Source organism: Heterodontus francisci, chromosome 5, assembly GCF_036365525.1.
Source record: "Heterodontus francisci isolate sHetFra1 chromosome 5, sHetFra1.hap1, whole genome shotgun sequence".
In the NCBI taxonomy this organism is placed as follows: domain Eukaryota; kingdom Metazoa; phylum Chordata; class Chondrichthyes; order Heterodontiformes; family Heterodontidae; genus Heterodontus; species Heterodontus francisci.
Window position 1 is genome coordinate 25,037,954 of NC_090375.1, and position 23,205 is coordinate 25,061,158.

Consider the following 23,205-nt stretch of genomic DNA (forward strand, 5'->3'; position numbering starts at 1 on the left):
ACAGTAGAACAGTCCGTGGTCTAATCCAGAAGTTGAAATTGATGCTTTCCTCCTCCAGTGATGAATTTCTACAATTAACAACTTGCTAACACTTTTTAATGAATCAATTTGGCTTTAGAATTTTTGAGGCATTAAAGGTTGTCACAGTCTAACTTCCCTTCCTTCAGTTTAAATGATCAGAGATCTCTGTTTTGGTTTGACATTTTAGAATTTTGAGAGAGAATAATAAATAGACTAAATTCTCTTCCTTCTGTTTAAATGGTCTGAGAGCACCCCTTTCAGGTGCTACCAGACAGCTGTCTGTCTGTTTTCCTCGTTAGAACAGTCTGTCTCAACTAAAAAGCCAGTTCAAAAGATAATTGCAACATTGTATATCCGGTCCTTGGTCTCTGAATGGCTGTTGGCAGGTGACCAGGATGAATTCTTTGAAGTTGGTTGGTTCCCCCTCCTTATGGTTGTATCCAACGGTAACCAAAATGCACTTTCTCTAACTCCTGAGGCTTCCTGATTCTTAAAGCAGTACGGCTCCCTTTCCAGCCTTAAAGGCACACCGCATTCCTCCCGGAAAAAAAAAACTACAGGATCATAACAATTGTACAGTAAAATATTTAAGTATTATTAAAGTAACATTTACCTTGAATCATCTAGCAGAAGACTGCAAAGTTTAGTGAAATACCCCGTCCCACTTAAGGGGAGAATTGTCATCACCTTACTCCAACAGCCTTACGTTTACTGTGAGAGACATTGGAGCATGTCCAACAAATCTAAAAGTCCATTGTGTGCTTCCAATATTGGTACTGTTTCCAAGTTACATAACTAAATTCTTATATATGAGGGTGTTACCTCTTCTGCAGGTAAGTTTGTTCCACTTTATTTCCCAAATAAGGCTGTATAACTGTTCAAGAAGGTGGATCTTAACTAGAAATTGATTCCAAAGAAAGCTGGGCTATCGCATGGTGGTCAATTTTTAAAATTAGTTTCATGAGTTGTGGGCATCAGTGGCTAGACTAGCATTTGTTGCCCATTCCTAATTGCCCTTGAGAAGGTGGTAATGAGCTGCCTTCTTGACCTGCTGTAGTCCCTGGGGTATAGGTACACCAGCAGTGCTGTTAGGAAGGGAGTTCCAGGATTTTGACCCAGCGACAGTGAAGGAACGGTGATATAGTTCCAAGTCAGGATGGTGTGTGACTTGGAGGGAAAGTTGCAGGTGGTGTTCCTACGTGCCTGCTGCCATTTTCCTTTCGGTAGAAGAGGTCGCGGGTTTGGAAGGTGCTGTTGAAGGAGTCTTGATGAGCTGCTGCAGTGCATCTTGTAGATGGTACATATGCGTCGGTGCTGGAGGGAGTTAAGGTGGTGGACGTGGTGGCGATTAAGTGGGCTGCTTTGTCTTGGATGTTGTTGAGCTTCCTGAGTGTTGTTGGAGCTGCACTCATCCAGGCAAATGGGAGTCAGGAGGGGAGTTACTTGCTGCAGAATTCCCAGCATCTAACCTGCTCTTGTATCCACAGTATTTATGTGGCTGGTCCATGGTGCAGTTTATGGTCAATATTAACCCCCAGGATGTTGATAGAGGGGGAATTCAGCGATGGTAATGTCGTTGAATGTCAAGGGGAGATGTGTTAGATTCTCTCTTGTTGAAGATCATCATTGCCTGGCACTTGTGTGGAACACAGGAACATAGGAGCAGGAGTAGGCCATTCACCCCATCCCCTGCCATTCAATATGATCATGACTGATCATCGACTTCAATACCTTTTTCCCACACTGTCCTCATATCCCCTTATCTCGTTTGTATTTAGAAATCTGTCAATCTTTGCTTTTATTTTCTTCTTCTTTGGCCTCCTTGTCTCGAGAGACAATGGGTAAGCGCCTAGAGGTGGTCAGTGGTTTACGGAGCAGCGCCTGGAGTGGCTATAAAGGCCAATTCTAGAGTGACAGACTCTTCCACAGGTGCTGCAGATAAAATTGGTTGTCGGGGCTGTTTCACAGTTGGCTCTCCCCTTGCGCTTTTGTCTTTTTTCCTGCCAACTGCTAAGTCTCTTCGACTCGCCACACTTTAGCCCCGCCTTTATGGCTGCCCGCCAGCTCTGGCGATCACTGACAACTGACTCCCATGACTTGTGATCAATGTCACAGGACTTCATGTCGCGTTTGCAGACGTCTTTAAAGCGGAGACAGGGACGGCTGGTGGGTCTGATACCAGTGGCGAGCTCGCTGTACAATGTGTCTTTGGGGATCCAGCCACCTTCCATGCGGCTCACATGGCCAAAACATCTCAAGCGCCGCTGACTCAGTAGTGTGTATAAGCTGGGAATGTTGGCCGCCTCGAGGACTTCTGTGTTGGAGATACGGTCCTGCCACCTGATGCCAAGGATTCTCCGGAGGCAGCGAAGATGGAATGAATTGAGACTTCGCTCTTGGCTGACATACGTTGTCCAGGCCTCGCTGCCGTAGAGCAAGGCACTGAGGACACAGGCTTGATACACTCGGACTTTTGTATTCCGTGTCGGTGCACCATTTTCCCACACTCTCTTGGCCAGTCTGGACATAGCAGTGGAAGCCTTTCCCATGCGCTTGTTGATTTCTGCATCGAGAGACAGGTTACTGATGATAATTGAGCCTAGGTAGGTGAACTTTTGAACCACTTCCAGAGCGTGGTCGCCGATATTGATGGATGGAGCATTTCTGACGTCCTGTCCCATGATGTTCGTTTTCTTGAGGCTGATGGTTAGGGCAAATTCATTGCAGGCAGCCGCAAACCTGTCGATGAGACTCTGCAGACACTCTTCAGTGTGAGATGTTAAAGCAGCATCGTCAGCAAAGAGGAGTTCCCTGATGAGGACTTTCCGTACTTTGGTCTTCGCTCTTAGACGGGCAAGGTTGAACAACCTGCCACCTGATCTTGTGTGGAGGAAAATTCCTTCTTCTGACGACTTGAACGCATGTGAGAGCAGCAGGGAGAAGAAAATCCCAAACAGTGTGGGTGCAAGAACACAGCCCTGTTTCACGCCGCTCAGGATAGGAAAGGGGACTGATGAAGCACCGCTATGCTGGATTGTGCCTTTCATATTGTCATGGAATGAGGTGATGATACTTAGTAGCTTTGGTGGACATCCAATCTTTTCTAGTAGTCTGAAGAGACCACGTTTGCTGACGAGGTCAAAGGCTTTGGTGAGATCAATGAAAGCAACGCAGAGGGGCATCTGTTGTTCACGGCATTTCTCCTGTATCTGACGAAGGGAGAACAGCATGTCAATGGTGGACCTCTCAGCTCGAAAGCCATACTGTGCCTCAGGGTAGATGCGCTCGGCCAGCTTCTGGAGCCTGTTTAAAGCGACTCGAGCGAAGACTTTCCCCACGATGCTGAGCAGGGAGATTCCACGGTAGTTGTTGCAGTCACCGCGGTCACCCTTGTTCTTATAGAGGGTGATGATATTGGCATCGCGCATGTCCTGTGGTACTGCTCCCTCGTCCCAGCACAGGCAAAGCAGGTCGTAGAGTGCTGAGAATTTAGCAGGCTTGGCACTCTTGATTATTTCAGGGGTAATGCTGTCCTTCCCAGGGGCTTTTCGGCTGGCTGGAGAATCAATGGCATCACTGAGTTCCGATTTTGTTGGCTGTCTGTCCAGCTCATCCATGACTGGCAGAGACTGGGCTGCATTGAGGGCGGTATCAGTGACAACATTCTCCCTGGAGTACAGTTCTAGGTAGTGTTCCACCCAGCGGTCCATTTGCTTGCCTTGGTCAGTGATCGTGTCCCCTGATTTAAATTTGAGGGGGCATGATCTTCTTGATGGTTGGCCCAAAAGCTCTCTTAATGCCATCATACATTCCTCTGATGTTTCCGGTGTCTGAGGCCAGCTGAATATGACTGCATAGGTGTTGCCAGTAGTTGTTTGCGCAGCGCCTGGCTGTTCTTTGTGCAGCGCTTCTGGCTGCTTTAAGTACTACGGATGTTAACTCGCTGGGGGCTTTCTTGTAGTTCAACAGTGCAATGCGCTTAGCGGCTATGACAGGCTCCAGCTCTTCAAAGTAAGATTGAAACCAGTCTGCATTCTGCTTCACACATTTGCCGTAGGTGGTCATAGCTGACTCATCAATGGCGTCTCTGATGTGGGCCCACTTGGTCTCTGCATCCCCTGTGGGAGTGTTTTGGGGGGCTTTTTCAAGTGAATTTAGAAATTTATGTAACAGCTGTGGATGAGAAATTCTGTTAGTGTTGATGCGCGGGTGGCCCTTCTGCTTGTAGTGATGCAGCTTCTTTGGTTTGAGTCTAACCTTGCTGCACACCAGGGAGTGGTCAGTGTCGCAGTCCGCACTGTGGAAGGTGCCTGTGATTTGAACCCTGTTTAAGGAGGCTCGCCTTGTGACGATGAGGTCCAGCTGGTGCCAACAACGCGATCTTGGGTGCCTCCAAGAAACCTGGTGACAGGGTTTAGTGTGAAAGAACGAGTTGGTGATGCAGTGGTTATGATAGGTACACAACTCAAGCAGTCTCTGTCCATTCTCATTCATCCTTCCAATGCCATCGCGCCCAAAGCAGGAGGGCCATGAGTCATGGTCGGCCCCAACCCTGGCATTAATCTTTGCTTTAAACATGCTCAATGACTGAGCTTCCACAGCCCTCTGGGCTGGAGAATTCCAAAGATTCACACCCTCTGAGTAAAGAAATTTCTCCTCATCTCTGTACAAGTGGCTTCCCCCTTATTTTGAAACTGTGTCCCCTGGTTCTAAACTCCCCAACCAGGGGAAACATCTTACCTGCATCTACCCTGTTTATCCCTTGAAGTATTTCGTAGGTTTCAGTGAGATCACCTCTCATTCTTCGAAACTCTCACTATTACAGGCCCAGTTTCCCCAATCTCTCTTCATAGGACAGTCCCGCCATCCCGGGAACAAGCCTGGTGAATCATGGTTGCACTCCCTCTATGTCAATAATATCCTCCCTCAGGGACGGGGACCAAAACTGCACACAGTACTCCAAGTGCGGTCTAACCAAGGTTCCATACAATTGAAGCAAGACTTCACTACTCAAATCCTCTTGCGATAAAGGCTAACATACCATTATCCTTCCCAATTGCTTGCTGCACCTGCATGTTAGCTTTCAGTGACTTATTGACAAAGACACCCAGGTCCCTTTGTACATCTACACTTTCTAATTGCTTACCATTTAAGAAATACTCTGCACATCTGATCCTCCTACTAAAGTGGATAACCTCACATTTTTCCACATTATATTCCATTTGCTACGTTCTTGCCCACTCACTAAGTCTGTCCATATCGTCTTGAAGCCGCTTTGCATCTTCCTCTCAACACATATTCTCACCTAGTTTTGTGTCATCCGCAAACTTGGAAATATTTCATTTGGTCCCCACATCCAAATCATTGATATATATTGTGAACAGTTGGGGCCCAAGCACTGATCCCTGCGGTACCTCACAAGTCACAGTCTGCCAATGCAAGAATGACCTGTTTATTCCTGCTCTCTGCTTTCTGCCAGTTAACCAATCCTTAATCCATGCCAGTATATTACCTCCTATCCTATGTTCTTTAATTTTGCTAACCAATCTCCTGTGGGGGACTTTATCAAAAGCCTTCTGAAAATCCAAGTATACCATGTCCACCAACACCCCTTTATCAATTCTGTTAGTAACATCCTCTAAAAACTCCAACAGGTTTGTCAAACATGATTTCCCATTCATAAATCCATGTTGACTATGCCAAATCAGATCATTATTATCCAAGTGTCCATTTATCACATCCTTTGTAATAGATCCTAGCATTTTCCCAACGACTGATGTAAGGCTAACAGGTCTGTAATTCCCTGTTTTCTCTCTCCCTCCTTTCTTAAATAGTGGGGTGACATTTGCGACCTTTCAATCTGCAGGAACTGCTCCAGAATCTATAGACTTTTTGAAGATGATCACCAATGTATTCACTATCTCCATAGCTACCTCTTTCAACACTCTGGGATATAGAATATCAGGTCCTGGGGACTTATCAACCTTGAGCCCCATTAATCTCTCCAATACAACCTTCTTACTAATACTAATTTCCTTCAATTCCTCGTTCCCCCAAATCCCGTGGTTCTCTAATTCTGGGAGATTTCTTGTATCTTCCTCAATGAAGACCGACACAAAGTAATCATTTAGCTTCTCTGCCATTTCTCTATTCGCCATTATAAATTCTCCTGACTCTGCCTGTAATGGACCCACATTTGTCTTAGCCAAATGTTTCCTTTTTACGTACCTGTAGAAGCTTTTACAGTCTGTTTTTATATTTTGTGCTAGCTTACCTTCATATTCTGTTCTCCATTTATCTGTTTCTTGGTTCTCCTTTGCTGTATTCTAAAATCCTCCCAATCCTCAGGTTTACAACTATTTCTGGAAACTTTTCAGGCCTTTTCTTTTTATCTTATACAATCCTTAACTTCCTTTATTATCCACAGTTGACTGCCTTTACTTTTGGGGGTTTTGTACAGGTTTTGAAGGAATGTATAGTTGCTGTAAACTATGTAATATTTCTTTAAAGACTATCCATTTCCCATGTACTGTCATAGCTTTTAATGTATTTTCCTAATCCACCTCAGCCAATTTGCACCTCATACCTTCATAATTTCCTTTGTTCAAATTTAACACCCTGGCTTCAGATTGAACTACCTCACTTCCAAACATAATGTAAAATTCTATCATATTATGGTCACTCATCCCTAAAGGTTCTTTTACAACAAAATTATTAATTAGCCCTTTCTCATTACATAATACTAGATCTAAAATAGCCTGTTCTGTTGTCGGTTCCTCAAAATACTGCTCTAGAAAACCATCCCTAACACACTCCAGAAACTCGTCCTCCATAGAATTAGTGCTCATTAGGTTTCCCCAGTCTTTGTGCAGATTGAAGTCCCCCTTGATTACTGTATTACCTATGCTTCTCTAATCTCCTGATTAATGCCATGCCCCACACTACCACTACTGTTTGGTGGCCTATAAATAACTCCTACCAATGTTTGCTGCCTCTTGCTGTTTCTTAGCTCCACCCAAACAGATTCCACATTTTCTTCTTCCGATCTGAGATCCTCCGTTATTAATGTACTGAACCCATCCCTTATTATCAGCACAACACCACCATCTATTTCCTTTCTGCCAGTCCTTTCTAAATGTCGAATATCCATGAATATTCAGTTCCCAGTCTTGGTCACCCTGTAGCCACATTTCCATTATGGCATTAAGATCATATCCATTTACCTCTATTTGGGCCTTTAAATCATCTACCTTGTTACGACTGCTGCGTGCATTCAGGTAGAGTGCCCTTAACCTTGTCTTCTTGACATTCTGCATTCTAAATCTAGTTGATGCTCGCCTTTGTTTCACCTGCCTTCTAATGTCACTTGCTACTTTTCTACCTCCTGTTACCAGCTTTACTTCCTTCCAATTTGAACTACCCCTCAGGTTCCCATCTCCTGACACGCTAGTTTAAACCCTCCCCAACAGCAACGGCACTAGCTAATCTCCCTGCGATGATATTAGTTCTGGTCCTGTTAAGTGTAGCCTGTCCATCTTGTACAGGTGCCACCTGCCCCAGAACTGGTCCCAATGCCTCAGAAATCTGATGCCCTCCCTTCTACACCAATTCTCCAGCCTTGTGTTCAATCGATCAGTTCTCCTATTCCTACGCTCACGAGCATGTGGCACTGGGAGTAATGCTGAGATTACTTTGGAGTTGGTTCCAGCATTTCTTGTTTTTATTTCAGATTTCCAGCATCGCAGTATTTTGCTTTTACTTTGGAGTTCCTGCTTTTTAATTTCCTTCCTAACTCCCTAAAATCTGCTTTCAAGTCTTCATCCCTCTTCCTACCTATGTCATTGGTACCAATGTGGACCATGACCTCTGGCTGTTCACCCTCCCCCGGAAGGATGTCCTTCAGCTGCTCCATGACATCCTTGACCCTGGCACCAGGGAGGCAACACACCATCCTGGAGTCACATTTACTGTTGCAGAAACGCCCGTCTGATCTCCTGACTATTGAATCCCCTATCATTATTGCTTTTCTAATCTTCTTCCTCCCCTCCTGTGCAGCTGAGCCACCCTTGGTGCCACGGACTTTCCTCTGGCTGCACTCCCCCGAGGAACCATCGCTCTCACCAGTATCCAAAATGGAAAACTGATTAGCAAACAAGATAGACTCAGGAGACTCCTGCACTGCCTGCCTGGTTCTCTCAGACTGCCTGGCAGTCACCCATTCCCTCTATGCCTGCATGCTCCTAACCTGCGGTATGACCACCTTCCTAAACGTGCTATCCACCTAGTCCTCTGTCTCGTGGGGTGCCCAACAGTAACTCACGCCGCCGCTCAAGTTCTGAAACCTCAAGCTTCTGCACCCGGTGACACTTCCTGCAGATGTGCTCGTCTAGCGTCTAGGACACGTGGTGCGTCCATGACTTCCCACATACCGCAGGACATACATTCCACTTGGTCAAGCTGACCTGCTATACCGTAACTTTAAAAACTTTTTATTACAATGAGAAGTAAAATAACTTACCAGTTACTCACCAATCAACTTTTTCCCCTGTACCGAAGAGAGAGGCAGCTACTGGAGGCTAAAAAAAAGTAGAAGAAAGAAAAGGACCTCTCCCTCATGCAACAAACTCCCACTTTACACTTTGTGTACTCAAATTTATTTTCTTCTTAATTTATGTTTCCCTCCTTACCAAACTCCCTCAATTACAAAACTCCCTTAACACTCTGTGCCCTCCAGCAGCACTCAATTCAGACAAGCAGCACTGAGAGTCCCTGAATTTATACTCCGAAAACAATGCTGTGTCCCCTCTGCCAGAGCTCTGCTACAGCTCAGAAACCAGTTTAAGCTAGCTATCTAATTAGCTACAGCTATTCTCAGAGCATTAGTTTAAAACTGCAAGAAACCTAACCTATCTCCATTATAAAAGCAAAATACTGCGGATGCTGGAAATCTGAAATAAAAACAAGAAACGCTGGAAATACTCAGCAGGTCTGGTAGCATCTGTGGAGAGAGAAGCAGAATTAACATTTCACGTCAGTGACCCTTCTTCAGACTAACTTACCTCTTAACTAAAACAGGAATTTCAATTAATTGCTAGATGTAAACAAAACAAAAACTAGTCTTGAGAGATTAACCCTTAAGATTCACTCACTTACCAAACTCCCCTCTTCACACTCAGTGCAGAGAGTGTGGCGTGAATGTAACTTACCACTTATCAGCCCAAGCCTGAATGTTGTCCAGGTCTTGCTGAATATGGAGAACTGCTTCAGTATCTGAAGAGCTGCGAATGATATCGTATATCATACAATCATCAGCGAACATCCCCACTGTGCTACCACCTCTGGTGGGTCAGTCCTGGACAGGACATACCCGGGGATGGTGATGGCGGTGTCTGGAACATTGTCTGCAAGGTATGATTCTGTGAGTATGACTATGTCAGGCTGTTGTTTGACTAGTCTGTGGGACAGCTCTCCCAACTTTGGAACAAACCCCCAGATGTTAGTAAGGAGGACTTTGCAGGGTCAACACAGCTGGGTTTGTTGTTTTCTATTCCTGGGTCGATGCCGGGTGTTCCATCTGGTTTTAATTCCTTTTCAACTTCTGTGTAACGGTTTTGTACAACTAACTTGCTAGGCCATTTCAGAGGGCAGTTAAGAGTCAACCAAATTGCTGTGGGTCTGGAGTCACATGTAGTTCAGACGGAGTAAGGACAGCAAATTTCCTTCCCTAAAGGGCGTTAGTGAACCAGATGGGTTTTTATGACAATCAATGGTAGTTTTATGATCACCATTACTGAGACTAGATTGGCTTTCAATTCCAGATTTTCATTAGGTTTTTTATATTCATTCGGGGAATGTGGGTGTTGCTGGCCAGGTCAGCATTTATTGCCCATCCCTAATTTCCCTTGAGAAGGTGGTGGTGAGCTGCCTTCTTGAACCGCTGCAGTCCTTGTGAGGTAGGTACACCCACAGTGTTGTTAGGAAGGGAGTTCCAGGATTTTGACCCAGCGACAGTGAAGAAACGGTGATATAGTTCCAAGTCAGGATGGTGTGTGATTTGGAGGGGAACTTGCAGGTGGTGGTGTTCCCATGCATCTGCTGCCCTTGTCCTTCTAGCTGGTAGAAGTCGCGGGTTTGGAAGGTGTTGTCGAAAGAGCCTTGGTGAGTTGCTGCAGTGCATCTTGTAGATGGTACACACTGCTGCCACTGTGCGTCAGTGGTGGAGGGTGTGAATGTTGAAGGTTGTGGATGGGGTGTCCGTCAAGCGGGCTGCTTTGTCCTGGATGATGTCAAGCTCCTTGAGTGTTGTTGGGGTTACACTCATCCAGGCAAGTGGAGAGTATTCCATCACACTCCTGACTTGTGCCTTGTAGATGGTGGACAGGCTTTGGGGAGTCAGGAGGTGAGTTATTCCCTGCAGGATTCCCAGTCTCTGACCTGCTCTTGCAGCCACAGCATTTATGTGGCTGGTCCAGTTCAGTTTCTGATCAATGGTGAGCCCCAAGATGTTGATAGTGGGAGATTCAGCGATGGTAATGCCAATGAATGTTAAGTGGAGATGATTAGATTCTCTCTTGTTTGAGATGGTCATTGCCTGGCACTTGTGTGGCGCGAATGTTACTTGATTAATTGAATTTATTAATTAATGGAATTTAAATTCCTCCAGCTGCCATGATGGGATTTGAACCTGTGTCCCAGGGTATTAGCCTGGGTATCTGTACTACTAGTCCAGTGACATTCCCCTATTCCATCGTCTCCCCATTTATTAGTCATTTGTGCTTCAAGATTATAATGCAGTTTTTTTGGGTTTGGTCAGTTTTGTCAAAAATTCAGTTTACTGTAGTTTAGGGCTGTCCAAATGAAACCATCTTAACTATTATAGAGACATAGAGTCATTTATGGAAAAAGGCCATTCGGCCCATCGAGTCCACGCCAGCTCTCCACGGAGCTATGCTGTCAGTCCCACTACCCAGCTCAATGCTCTGCAAGTATTATCTTGGCGGCTCAGTGGCGCAGTGGTTAGCACCGCAGCCTCACAGCTCCAGGGACCCGGGTTCGATTCTGGGTACTGCCTGTGCGGAGTTTGCAAGTTCTCCCTGTGACTGCCTGGGTTTCCGCCGGGTGCTCCGGTTTCATCCCACAGCCAAAGACTTGCAGGTTGATAGGTAAATTGGCCATTGTAAGTTGCCCCTAGTGTAGGTAGGTGGTAGGGAATATGGGATTACTGCAGGGTTAGCATAAACAGGTGGTTGTTGGTCGGCACAGACTCGGTGGGCCAAAGGGCCTGTTTCAGTGCTGTATCTATAAATAAATAAATAAAATAAAAAAGTAGCTCTGCAAGTCTCTTTCTCTCAGGTGGCCATCCGACTTCCTTTTGAAGTCATTGATCGTCTTCACTTCTATCAGCCTTATGGGCAGTGAGTTCCAGGTCATTACCACCCGCTTTGTAACAAAAGTGCTGCCTGGTATTCCCGCAGCATCTCTTGCCCATAACCTTCAATCTGTGACCCCTAGTCCTTGTACCATTAGTTAAAGGGAACAGTTTTTCCTTGTCTAACTTATCTAAGCCTGTCATAATCTTGCACACTTCTCTGTGTGTTGAAGTTTGTGACTTTTAGCAGTAAATCGTTCTTATCTGAAGCTGCCTGTATAGTTCCAGAATGAGGCAAGCCCTTCAACACAGAGGCATGTCCACCCAGTACCATGGAGATGAACTTTTATTTAACCTTTTAGGAAGATAAACACTTTAAAAAAAACATTTTTAATCCTTCATTCATAGGAAAATAATTATTTTAACCTTTATAACCTCTCATTATGCCGGATTCTTTCACAGTTCCTCGTACCGTTTGGCAACGCCTCCAATGGAGTTTGAACCTTCTCTGGTGTTCTCAACTGTAGAACTACCATGTGATCCAATTATTCTAATTTACTGTTCTTGCCTGCTTTGTTTTAATTTACAATCTTTTTAAATATCTCCTCTCCTCCTCTAAGTCAGCAATGCAGTCTTACCCAAGAAAGCAGACCTGTTCTTGTCCTTCTATCAATGTTGTTAAGCTGGCCAATAGAAAGTGAGCAGGAACAGCCTCAGGATTATTCATTGCTGGAATTTAAAAAAAAAAATTAGCTCACCTCTATCCTTGTACCAGCCTAAGCATACAGAATTACATTTGTATAGCGCCTTTAAAGTAGTAAAATATCCCAAGATGCTTCACAGGAGCCATTATCAAACAAATTTTGACACCGAGCCTCATAAGGAGATATTAGGACAGGAGACTGCAGCTCTTGCAGGAAAGAGAAGCGGAGAGGTTTAGGAAGGGAATTCCAGGGCTTTGGGCCTCGCCAGCTGAAGGCACGGTCGCCAATGATGGAGCAAAGAAAATCGGAGATGTGCAAGTTGTCGGAATTGGAGGAGCATTTACTATCTTGGAGGCTTGTAGGGCTGGAAGAGGTGACAGAGATCTAGATGGGAGAGGCCACAGAGGGATTTGAAAACATGGATAAGAGGTGTAAAAGTGAGGTGTTGCCAGATGGGGAGCCTGTGTAGGTCAGCCGACATAGGGGCGATGGGTGAGCAGGACTAGGTATGAGTTAGGACGCGGGCAGTAGAGTTTGCGTGAGCTTAAGTTTACAGAGGGTGCAGGGTGGGAGGCTGGCCAGGAGAGCATTGGAATACTGACACAATGCTATAGGGCAAGGTCATGGTGATAACTAAGTGTTATGTGGACTTGCATATTACATACAATACGGTACATGCTGTACTCGTTAGGAGCTCACCTGGCCTGAGGGTTCAAAGGTTAGGTAGCACATGTTGAAGAACTGTATCTGGAGAGTGAAGATGGCTGAATAAATGAATGTTGTGAGGCAAGTTAAATCTCAGTCTTGCTAGGTGTCATTACCGGAGGATCCGACAGTGGCGACGAGATCTAAAATGTTAGGTTACTGAATCGTTACAGTCGGATATGGCTTTTGGAGGATTGGAATCTGCTGGGATTAGAGGTGTAAATCTGTTTGATCCCACTGGTGAAGCCAGTGTGGTGAGTGTGCGTGACTTACATGGACAGCAGGGGCCTGTATCTCGATGGGGTGACGTCGACACAGCGAGTGCAGTGGAGGGCTTTGTTGCTGTGGAATCCTGGGGCATCGGTGAGAGCAACATTCAAAACACTTAATGGCACAGAAGAATGGGATGATTATGACAAGGCCATGGATGCATTAAACAATCATTATATGGTGAAGATGAATCTGACATTTCAGTGACAATTTTTGTGGCAGATAAAGCAGACAGGTGGGGAAACTGTTGCACAGTTTGTCAATAGATAGCGTCAAGCATCTATGGATGTAATTATGGAAATGATTCGGATAATTAGCTCAGGGATCACGTTGTACAAAGTTGATGGTCAAACTACTTGAAGCACAAATTGCTTGAAAAAGATGCATTAACATTGGCGGAAACATTGAGGGTGGCAGCTTCGTTTGTTGCTGAGGAAGCTCAATTCCAGTTGATGAAGTTGGATGCAGACATCCTGGAGCAAACTCAAGCCAAGTGAACAAGTACATCCTCCAGAGAGCAATGTAGGAGTAGCCCGAGTTGGAGGGAGAAAGTGCACTTCAAATGTGGAAATTTGGGACATTTTGGGAAGGATTCTTTCTGCCCTGCTAAAAGCAAGACTTGCAGAAATGAGGAGAGGAAAGGCTGGAAAGGAAAACAGAGGACAGAGGAATGAACAAGGCAGAAATGTATGCTGAGTAGAGGATGATGGCAAGAATGATGGTGAATATGATGCGGGATACATTTTTGCAGTCAATGATGGGAAATGTGGAAAAGTTCCAGTGCTGATTGGTGTGGTGAAGGTGGCCATCCTTGTGGATTCTGGGAGTGACGGCGATGTGATTTGTGGAAAGAATAGATTAAGAGAATTGCGTGCACATCATGGAAATGTCTGAAGAAGTTGTTCCCATACACATCCAAGATACTGCTTCAAACTGTGGGATGTTTCAAGGCTGTTGTGCAAGTATGTGATGAAAAGGTAGATGCAGAATTTGTGGTCATCGAAGTAAAAGGGGAACAACCCATGAGCGGAGAGATGGCTTAAGCTTTAGGGTGTTGCATATTCGATTGAAGGTGAACTTGATGAAGTCGTATGTCGAACTGAAGGAAGAGTTCAAACCTGTCTCTTACCATTTCCTCATTGCCCATGATAATTTCTCCTGTATCTGCCTCTAAGGGACCAACGTTTACTTTAGCAACTCTCCTTTTTATATACTTTTAAAAGCTATTACAATCTGTTTTTATATTTTTGGCTAGTTTTACTTTCATTTTCTATTTTTCCCTTTTTATCAACCTTTTGGTTGCCCTTTGCTGTTTTCTAAAACACCCCCAGTCCTACTATTTCAATCATCAGTAAAGTGATGGAAGGTGTCATCAACAGTGCCATCAAGTGGCACTTACTTAACAATAACCTGTTCAGTGATGCTCAGTTTGGGTTCTGCCAGGGCCACTCAGCTCCTGACCTCATTACAGCCTTGGTTCAAACGTGGACAAAAGAGCTGAACTCAAGAGGTGAGGTGAGAGTGACTGCCGTTGACATCAAGGCAGCATTTGACCGAGTATGGCATCAGGGAGCACTAGCAAAACTGAGGGCAATGGGAATCAGGGGGAAAACCCTCCGCTGGCTGGAGTCATACCTAGCGCAAAGGAAGATGGTTGTGGTCATTGGAGGTCAATCATCTGAGCTCCAGGACATCACTGCAGGAGTTCCTCAGGGTAGTGTCCTAGGCCCAACCATCTTCATCAATGACCTTCCTTCAATCATAAGGTCAGAAGTGGGGATATTCGTTGATGATTGCACAATGTTCAGCACCATTCGTGACTCCTCAGATACTGAAGCAGTCCGTGTAGAAATGCAGCAAGACCTGGACAATATCCAGGCTTGGGCTGATAAGTGGCAAGTAACATTTGCGCCACACAAGTGCCAGGCAATGACCATCTCCAACAAGAGAGAATCTAACCATCTCCAATTGACATTCAACTGCATTACCATTGCTGAATCCCCCACTATCAGCATTCTAGGGGCTACCATTGACCAGAAACTGAACTGGAGTAGCCATATAAATACCGTGGCTACAAAAGCAGGTCAGAGGCTAGGAATCTTGAGGCGAGTAACTCACCTCCTGACTTCCCAAAGCCTGTCCACCATCTACAAGGCACAAGTCAGGAGTGTGATGGAATACTCTCCACTTGCCTGGATGGGTGCAGCTCCAACAACACTCAAGAAGCTCAACACCATCCAGGACAAAGCAGCCCACTTGATTGGCACCCCATCTACAAACATTCACTCCCTCCACCACTGACGCACAGTGGCAGCAGTGTGTACCATCTACAGGATGCAGTGTAGCAATGCACCAAGGCTCCTTAGACAGCATCTTCCAAACCTGCGACCTCTACCAACTAGAAGGACAAGGGCAGCAAATACATGGGAACACCACCACCTGCAAGTTCCCCTCCAAGTCACACAGCATCCTTACTTGGAACTATATCGCCGTTCCTTCACTGTCGCTGGGTCAAAATCCTGGAACTCCCTTCCTAATAGCACTGTGAGTATACCTACCCCAAATATTCTAGGGACTGCAGCGGTTCAAGAAGGCAGCTCACCACCACCTTCTCAAGGGCAATTAGGGATGGGCAATAAATGCTGGCCTGGCCAGTGATGCCCACATCCCATGAATGAATAAATTAAAAAAAAAATTGCAACATTATAGATTCTTTTAATCTAATACTCTCCTTAACTTTGCTAGTAAGCAATGGATGGATCTTTCTCGCTGAGTTTCTGTTTTTTAATGGAATGTATTTTTGTTGAACATTTTGAATTGTTTCTTTAAATGTTTTCCACTCTTTATTTACCACTATAGCTTCTAGTTTATTTACTCAATCAACGATAGCCAACTCTCCGCTCATAGCTATGTAATTGCCTTTGTTTAAGTTTAAGTTGAAGATTCTTGTTTGTGATTGGAGTATGTTGCTTTCAAACTTAATATGGAATTCAATTGTATTATGATCACTTTTCCCCAGAGGATCTTTTACTATGAGATTACAAATTAAACCTGCCTCATTATACAGCACTAGATATAAGATAGCTTTATCCCTAGTTGGTTCCACCACATATTGTTGCAGGAAACTGTCATGCAAACATTGTACAAACTCATCTTCCAGACTACCATTGCCAGTTTGATTGGTCCAGTCTATATGAAGCTTAAAGTCCTGCATAAAATATTCCCTTTGGCACAAGCTCCAATTATTTTTTGCTTAATGCTTTATCCAATGATATATCTGCTGTTAGTGGGCCTCCAAACTACTCCCACCACGATGTGATTTCTGACACTTGTTATTCCTAATCTCTACCCATACTGATTCTACTTCCTGATCTTCTGAGCTAAGGTCCTTTCTCACTACTGTCCTTATGTCATCTTTTACTATTGAGGCTACTCTTCCTATGTCTCCATTCCGTCTGTCTTTTTGAAATGCTGTGAACCCTAGAATATTTGGCTGGGGTTTTACCCACCCCGGGGCGATGTGCTGGGAAGTGACTTTGCCAGTAAAATGCCTGGGGGGGCAACCTCAGGTGGTTCCCCAATGCAGTCATGCCACTTTGAAAGTTTCCCAACGGCGGGAACAGCAGTGACTCAGCCGCCTGCTGACCATAGGAAAGACAGCCAATTTGAATAATTAAAGTCCCGATTAAGGGCTATTTTTCCCCGTCAGCGATCAGTCCCCTGCTATGTGGGGAGACTGCCAGCTGCATGGAGGTGGCCTCCCAGCAGTTTCCCGGGTGAAGGGATAACCATTGGAATGAGAGGCTCCATGGCCCAAGGAAGGGGGCCTGCACGGCTCCCGCGGTCCAAACGTTTCCTCTGGAGGGGTTACCCCTCCAATCGGCAGGGCTTGCCTGCTTGGTCTTGGCAAAATAGATTCCCTGGCACCCCTGTGAGGGCTCCTCAAAATGGAGGCATCCTTGCGTTCTCCTTGCTGCCTCAACAGCGGCCACCATCTCGGTGGTGCTGATGAGGTTACAGAGCTCCCAGCCCTCTGATTGGACTGTCAGCATGGAAGGCCCGCATGCCTGACTTAACTGGCCGCCTCCCTGCCTTAACTGGCTGCCTCCCCTGCCTGCCATTTGTTTATGAGACGGCCCTAACAATATCGCTGTCTCACTTCCACCCTCTGCCCACGAAGCATGCTGCCTGCTTTACGTCCCAACGTCGGGACTTCATCATGCCAATAAAATCTCGTCCTTTATTTCACAGCCTTGGTCACCTTGTAACCATGTCTCTGTAATGGCGATTTGATCTAAACCATTTATTTCAATTTGTTCCACTAGTTCATCTACCTGATTACGAATGCTTTGTGCATTCAGATAAAGAGCCTTTAATTTTATTTTTTTAACTACTGTTCTTTGCATGGACTTGTTTCACTGATGCCCAATTACTGTTAAACTCTCTGTCCCTTCCTGTCCCACTCTGCTTGTCTTTACCCAAATCGCTACTACTGCTCCATTAACTCTTTAAATTTCAAAATCTCCCTTCACCTGACCCCTCCCCACCCCCAACCACCTTTTAGTTTAAAGCCCTATCCCTAGTTATAGGATTCTCCAGGACACTGATCCAAGCTTGGTTTAAGTGGAGCCCATCCCAACGGAACAGCTCCCTCTTTCCCAGTACTGGTGCCAGTGCCCCATGAATCGAAACCCCTCCTCTTCCCACACCACTCTGAGCCACGTGTTTAATTCTTTAATATGCTTGACCCTATGCCAATTGGTGGGTGGCTCAGGTAACAATCCAAAGATTATTACCTTTGAGGTTTTAATTTGGATCCTCACACCTCGAGCGCTCTCAGCAGAACATCATTTCTAGTTTTACCTATGTCGTCAGTTCCTATGTGGACCACAACAACTGGATCCTCCCCTCCCACTCCAACTTTGTCTCCAGCCTCGAGCAGATGTCCTTAAGCCTGGCAACACAAGCTTTGGAGCACCCGGTCATGCTGAAGAGAATGGTATCTATCCCTCTGACGATACTATCCCCTATCACATTGCTTTTCACTCCCCACTCTTGATTGGCTTCCTGCACTATGGTGCTATAGTCAATTTGCTCATTCACTCTGCAGTCTCCATAGCAATTTAGGCCAAAAATGTTCTGGCAAATATTCAAGGCTACAGGAATGGAAAACTAGTTTAATCGAGCAATGTTCCTTAGGGTTGTGGGTTCAAGTTCCCACTCCAGGACTTGAGCACAAAAATCAAAGCTGACACTCCAGTGCAGTAGTGAGGGAGCGCTGCACTGTTGGAAGTGCTGTCTTTTGGATGAGATGTTAAACCAAGGCCCCGGCTGCGCTCTCAGGTGGATATGAAAGATCCCATGGCACTATTTTAAAGAAGAGCAGGGGAGTTATCCCCAGTGTCCTGGCCAATATTTGTCCCTCAATCAACATCACACAAATAGATTATTTGGTCATTATCACATTGTTGTTTGTGGGAGTTTGCTGTATGCAATTTGACTGCTGCGTTTCCTACATTACAACAGTGACTATACTTCAAAAGTACTTCATTGACTGTAAGGTGCTTTGGAATATCCTGTGGTCATAAAAGGTGCTATATAAATGCAAGTCTTTCTTTTAGGGCAGGGTCTGTCTTGTCAGTAGCAGGAATGGACAAGAATATTTTTGTTCTGTAGGGGTAGATCATACAGTCTGTTTCCTTTCTGTTTCTGGATTATCCTGGTGCTCTAAGATTTAATTAAATGGCTAAATTATAAATCCTGTACTGATGCTATTGATCTTTTAATAGGACTTTAAAGATGATGTGAAGCGTTTTCAAATGATGTTCAGGCGTTCAGCCAGCACAGAGTTGTTTGTGGTTGTTGGGAATCATGATATTGGCTTTCATCATGAGTAAGTATAACTGCAGACAATAATTACTGCATCCAAATTGATGGGAGCTATTGGAATCAGTGTTTCTGTTTGCCTGTCGATCTACTGTCTATAAATAAGAACATATCAGAAATACTTCACCCAGTTATGCCAAATTTGTTATCTTGGGCTCAAGTGATAAATGCCTCAAACCAGTCTCAAATATTTTTGACCTGAACCAAGCCCCCTCAGAAGATTCAAACGATCTATCATACATTATGTCTGGCAGCATCTGTGGAGAGAGAAGCAGAGTTAATGTTTCAGGTCACTGACCTGAAACGTTAACTCTATTTCTCTCTCCACAGATGCTACCTGACCTGTTGAGCAGTTCCAGCATTTTCAGTTTTTATTTCAGATTTCCAGCATCTGCTGTATTTTGCTTTTATCATACATTAAAGTTTCGCCGTATCTTTTTGCTCCCCACACCCCTTTAAAGATGACTATTTTTTAAAAGCGAACTCACCTACTGTTAAGTTTGTTTCAACACAGCTGCTGTATATTTTTTTTAAAAGTTGCTGTTGGTATCTCCTTGTTTTTGTTAATAGAAAATTATTTAAGAAGTTTCAAAAATGGATCAGTGCTGGGACCTTTGCTCTTTGTATTATATATAAATGATTTGGAGGAAAATGTAGCTGGTCTGATAAGTAAGTTTGCGGATGACACAAAGGTTGGTGGAGTTGTGGATAGTGATGAGGATTGTCAGAGACTACAGCAGGATATAGATCAGTTGGAGACTAGGGCGGAGAAATGGCAGATGGAGTTTAATCTGGACAAATGTGAGGTAATGCATTTTGGAAGGTCTAATACAGGTGGGAAGTATACAGGAAATGGCAGAACCCTTAGGAGTATTGACAGGCAGAGAGATCTGGGCGTACAGGTCCACAGGTCACTGAAAGTGGCAACGCAGGTGGATAAGGTAGTCAAGAAGGCATACGGCATGCTTGCCTTCATCGGTCGGGGCATAGAGTATAAAAATTGGCAAGTCATGCTGCAGCTGTACAGAACCTTAGTTAGGCCACACTTAGAATATTGCGTACAATTCTGGTCGCCACACTACCAGAAGGATGTGGAGGCTTTGGAGAGGGTACAGAAGAGGTTTACCAGGATGTTGCCTGGTCTGGAGGGTATTAGCTATGGGGTGAGGTTGGATAAACTCGGATTGTTTTCACTGGAACGACGGAGGTGGAGGGGCGACATGATAGAGGTTTACAAAGTTATGAGTGGCATGGACAGAGTGGATAGTCAGAAGCTTTTTCCCAGGGTGGAAGAGTCAGTTACTAGGAGACATAGGTTTAAGGTGAGAGGGGCAAAGTTTAGAGGGGATGTGCGAGGCAAGTTCTTTACACAGAGGGTGGTGAGTGCCTGGAACTTGCTGCCGGGGGAGGTGGTGGAAGCAGGTACAATAGCGACATTTAAGAGTTATCTTGACAAATACATGAATAGGATGGGAATAGAGGGATATGGTCCTCGGAAGTGCAGAAGGTTTTAGTTTAGTCAGGCATCAAGATCGGCGCAGGCTTGGAGGGCCGAATGGCCTGTTCCTGTGCTGTACTGTTCTTTGTTCTTTGATATTTAAAAAATAAAACTGCTGGAGGGAATCAATCCTCGGGTGGCTGCAAGAGAATTTTGGCACAGTGAGGAGAAGTAGCACATTATCCTGAGAATTTCAAAATTCAATTCCTGTTTGAATTAAACTTAAACAGTAGTGGGTGAGAGAGCAGTGTGGTAATCCAGGAGGTGATTGGCTCCATATCTGGCAGGTAATACACAGGACCTCAGCAGTTTCAGGAGATCAACCATGAATTAAATTCATCAAGATTAAATTTTTAAAGTAATTCTACTAAGAAAGTAAAATGTTGTTCTTGATGCCAGTTTAGCGATGTGTAGGTAGACACCATGATTTCGTAACATAGGGAGAGGAGTTGGCTGTTCAGCCTCTTGAGTCTGTTCTGCCGTTCAGTTAGATCATGGCTAATTTGTATCTTGACTCCCATCTACCTGCCATGGTTCTGTAATCCTGAATACCTTTACCTAACAAAAAATCTGTCTATCTCAGTTTTGAAGGATGTCATGGAGCAACTACAGGAAATTCTTCTGGGGGAGGGTGCACAGCCAGAACACCGACATAGGTAGGAAGGGGGATGAGGTCCTGAAAGCAGATTTTCGGGAGTTAGGAAGGAGATTAAAAAGCAGGACCTCAAAAGCAGTAATCTCAGGATTACTCCCAGTCCCATGTGCAAGTGAGCATAGGAATAGGAGAATTGAGCGATTGAACTGGTGTAGGAGGGAAGGCATCAGATTTCTGAGACATTGGGACCGGTTCCGGGGCAGGTGGGACCTGTACAAGATGGACGGGTTGCATCTTAGAAGGACTAGGATGAATATCCTCTCTGGGAGATTTGCTGGTGCTATTGGGGAGGGTTTAAATTAGATTGGCAGGGGGATGGGAACCCGAGAGGGAGCTCAGATTGGAGGGAAGGAAAGCTGGTAACTTGTCAAGGGGTGTGGGAACCAGGAGGAAATATCAGAGGAATACCAAGGTGCACAAAATACTGAGAGAGATAGATAGCACTAGAGTAGGGAATAGTTATTAGTTGGGGTCAGAGTAAGAGAGAAGGTAATAAAGTCTGAATCAGGGTTAATGTGCATGTATGTGAATGCACGGAGTGAGGTTAATAAGACTGGTGAGGTACAGGCGCAGATTGCCATGTGGAAATCTGATGTTGTGGCTCTAACAGAGACCTGGCTCAAAGAAGGGCAGGACTGGGTGTTAAATACTCCTGGATACAAGCTGTTCAGGAAAGATAGGAATGGGAATAAAGGGGGAGGGGTGACGGTATTGATTAAGGAGAGCATTGGAGTGCTGGAAAAAAACGATGTCCCAGAGGGGCCGAGGACAGAATTAATTTGGCTAGAGCTAAGGAACAAAAAAGGTGCAGTTACATTGCTCAGTGCAGTCTATAGGCCACTAACTAGTGGGAAGGACATGGAGAAACAAATTTGCAAGGAAATTACAGAGAGGTGCAAAAATTATAGATTAGCTATAATGGGGGACTTCAATTTTTATTTTATTTTATTTTAAAAAAAGTTTATTTAGAGATACAGCACTGAAACAGGCCCTTCGGCCCACCGAGTCTGTGCCGACCATCAACCACCCATTTATACTAATCTTACATTAATCCCATATTCCTACCACATCCCCACCTTCCCTCAATTCCCCTACCACCTACCTATACTAGGGGCAATTTACAATGGCCAATTTACCTATCAACCTGCAAGTCTTTGGCTGTGGGAGGAAACCGGAGCACCCGACGGAAACCCACGCAGTCACAGGGAGAATTTGCAAACTCTGCACAGGCAGTACCCAGACATATCCAAACTCAGTTATCCAAACATAGACTGGGATAGCAGTAGTGTAAATAGCAGTGAGGGGCAAGAGTTCCTAGCTTGTGCAGGAAAACTTTCTACAGCTGTATGTTTGTCGTTCAACGAGAAAGGAGGCACTGCTAGACCATTCTTGGGAATGAGGTGGGCCAAGTGGATGAAGTATCAGTAGGAGATCATTCAGGGGACAGTGATCATTGTATCACTGATCAGTGATCAACATCCCTGGGGTTACCATTGACCAGAAACTGAACTGCAGTCACCATATAAATGGTTCCTTAAAGGCTCCTTAGACAGCACCTTCCAAGCCCGCGACCTCTACCAACTAGAAGGACAAGGGCAACAAATACATGGGAACACCACCACCTGCAAGTTCCCCTCCAAGCCACACACCATCCTGACTTGGAACTATATCGCCGTTGCTTCACTGTCACTGGGTTAAAATCCTGGAACTCCCTTCCTAACAGCACTGTGGGTGTACCTACCCCACATGGACTGCAGCGGTTCAAGAAGGCAGCTCACCACCACCTTCTCGAGGGCAAATAGGGTTGGGCAATAAATGCTGTCCTAGCCAGCGATGCCTACATCCCATGAATGAATTTAAAAAAAAGGTTTAGGCTAACTATGGAAAAGGACTAAGAACAATCCAGAGTAAGAATAATTAACGGGGGGAAAGCCAAACGGGGGTTAAGAATGAAGCTGGGCTGAATAAATTGGAGTCAAAGATTGGCAGGAAAAACAGTAGCCTAACAATGGGCTACCTTCAAAGAAGTGAGAGTTTGGGCACAGTCAAGGTATGTTCCCTCGAAGGGAAAAGGTAGGGTAAAGAAATCCAGAGCTCC

The 23,205-nt window shown here is 45.0% G+C and overlaps 1 protein-coding gene across 2 annotated transcripts in view; it reads left to right on the plus strand.

Annotated features, from left to right (window-relative positions):
• The window catches only part of mppe1 (metallophosphoesterase 1), a 103,271-nt gene that overhangs the window by 23,287 nt on the left and 56,779 nt on the right, over nucleotides 1-23,205 (plus strand). For both annotated transcript variants that reach the window (XM_068031230.1, XM_068031229.1), the window contains exon 4: nucleotides 18,858-18,961. In XM_068031230.1, coding sequence (XP_067887331.1) covers nucleotides 18,858-18,961 — 104 coding nt within the window. The remainder of the gene's footprint in view (nucleotides 1-18,857; nucleotides 18,962-23,205) is intronic.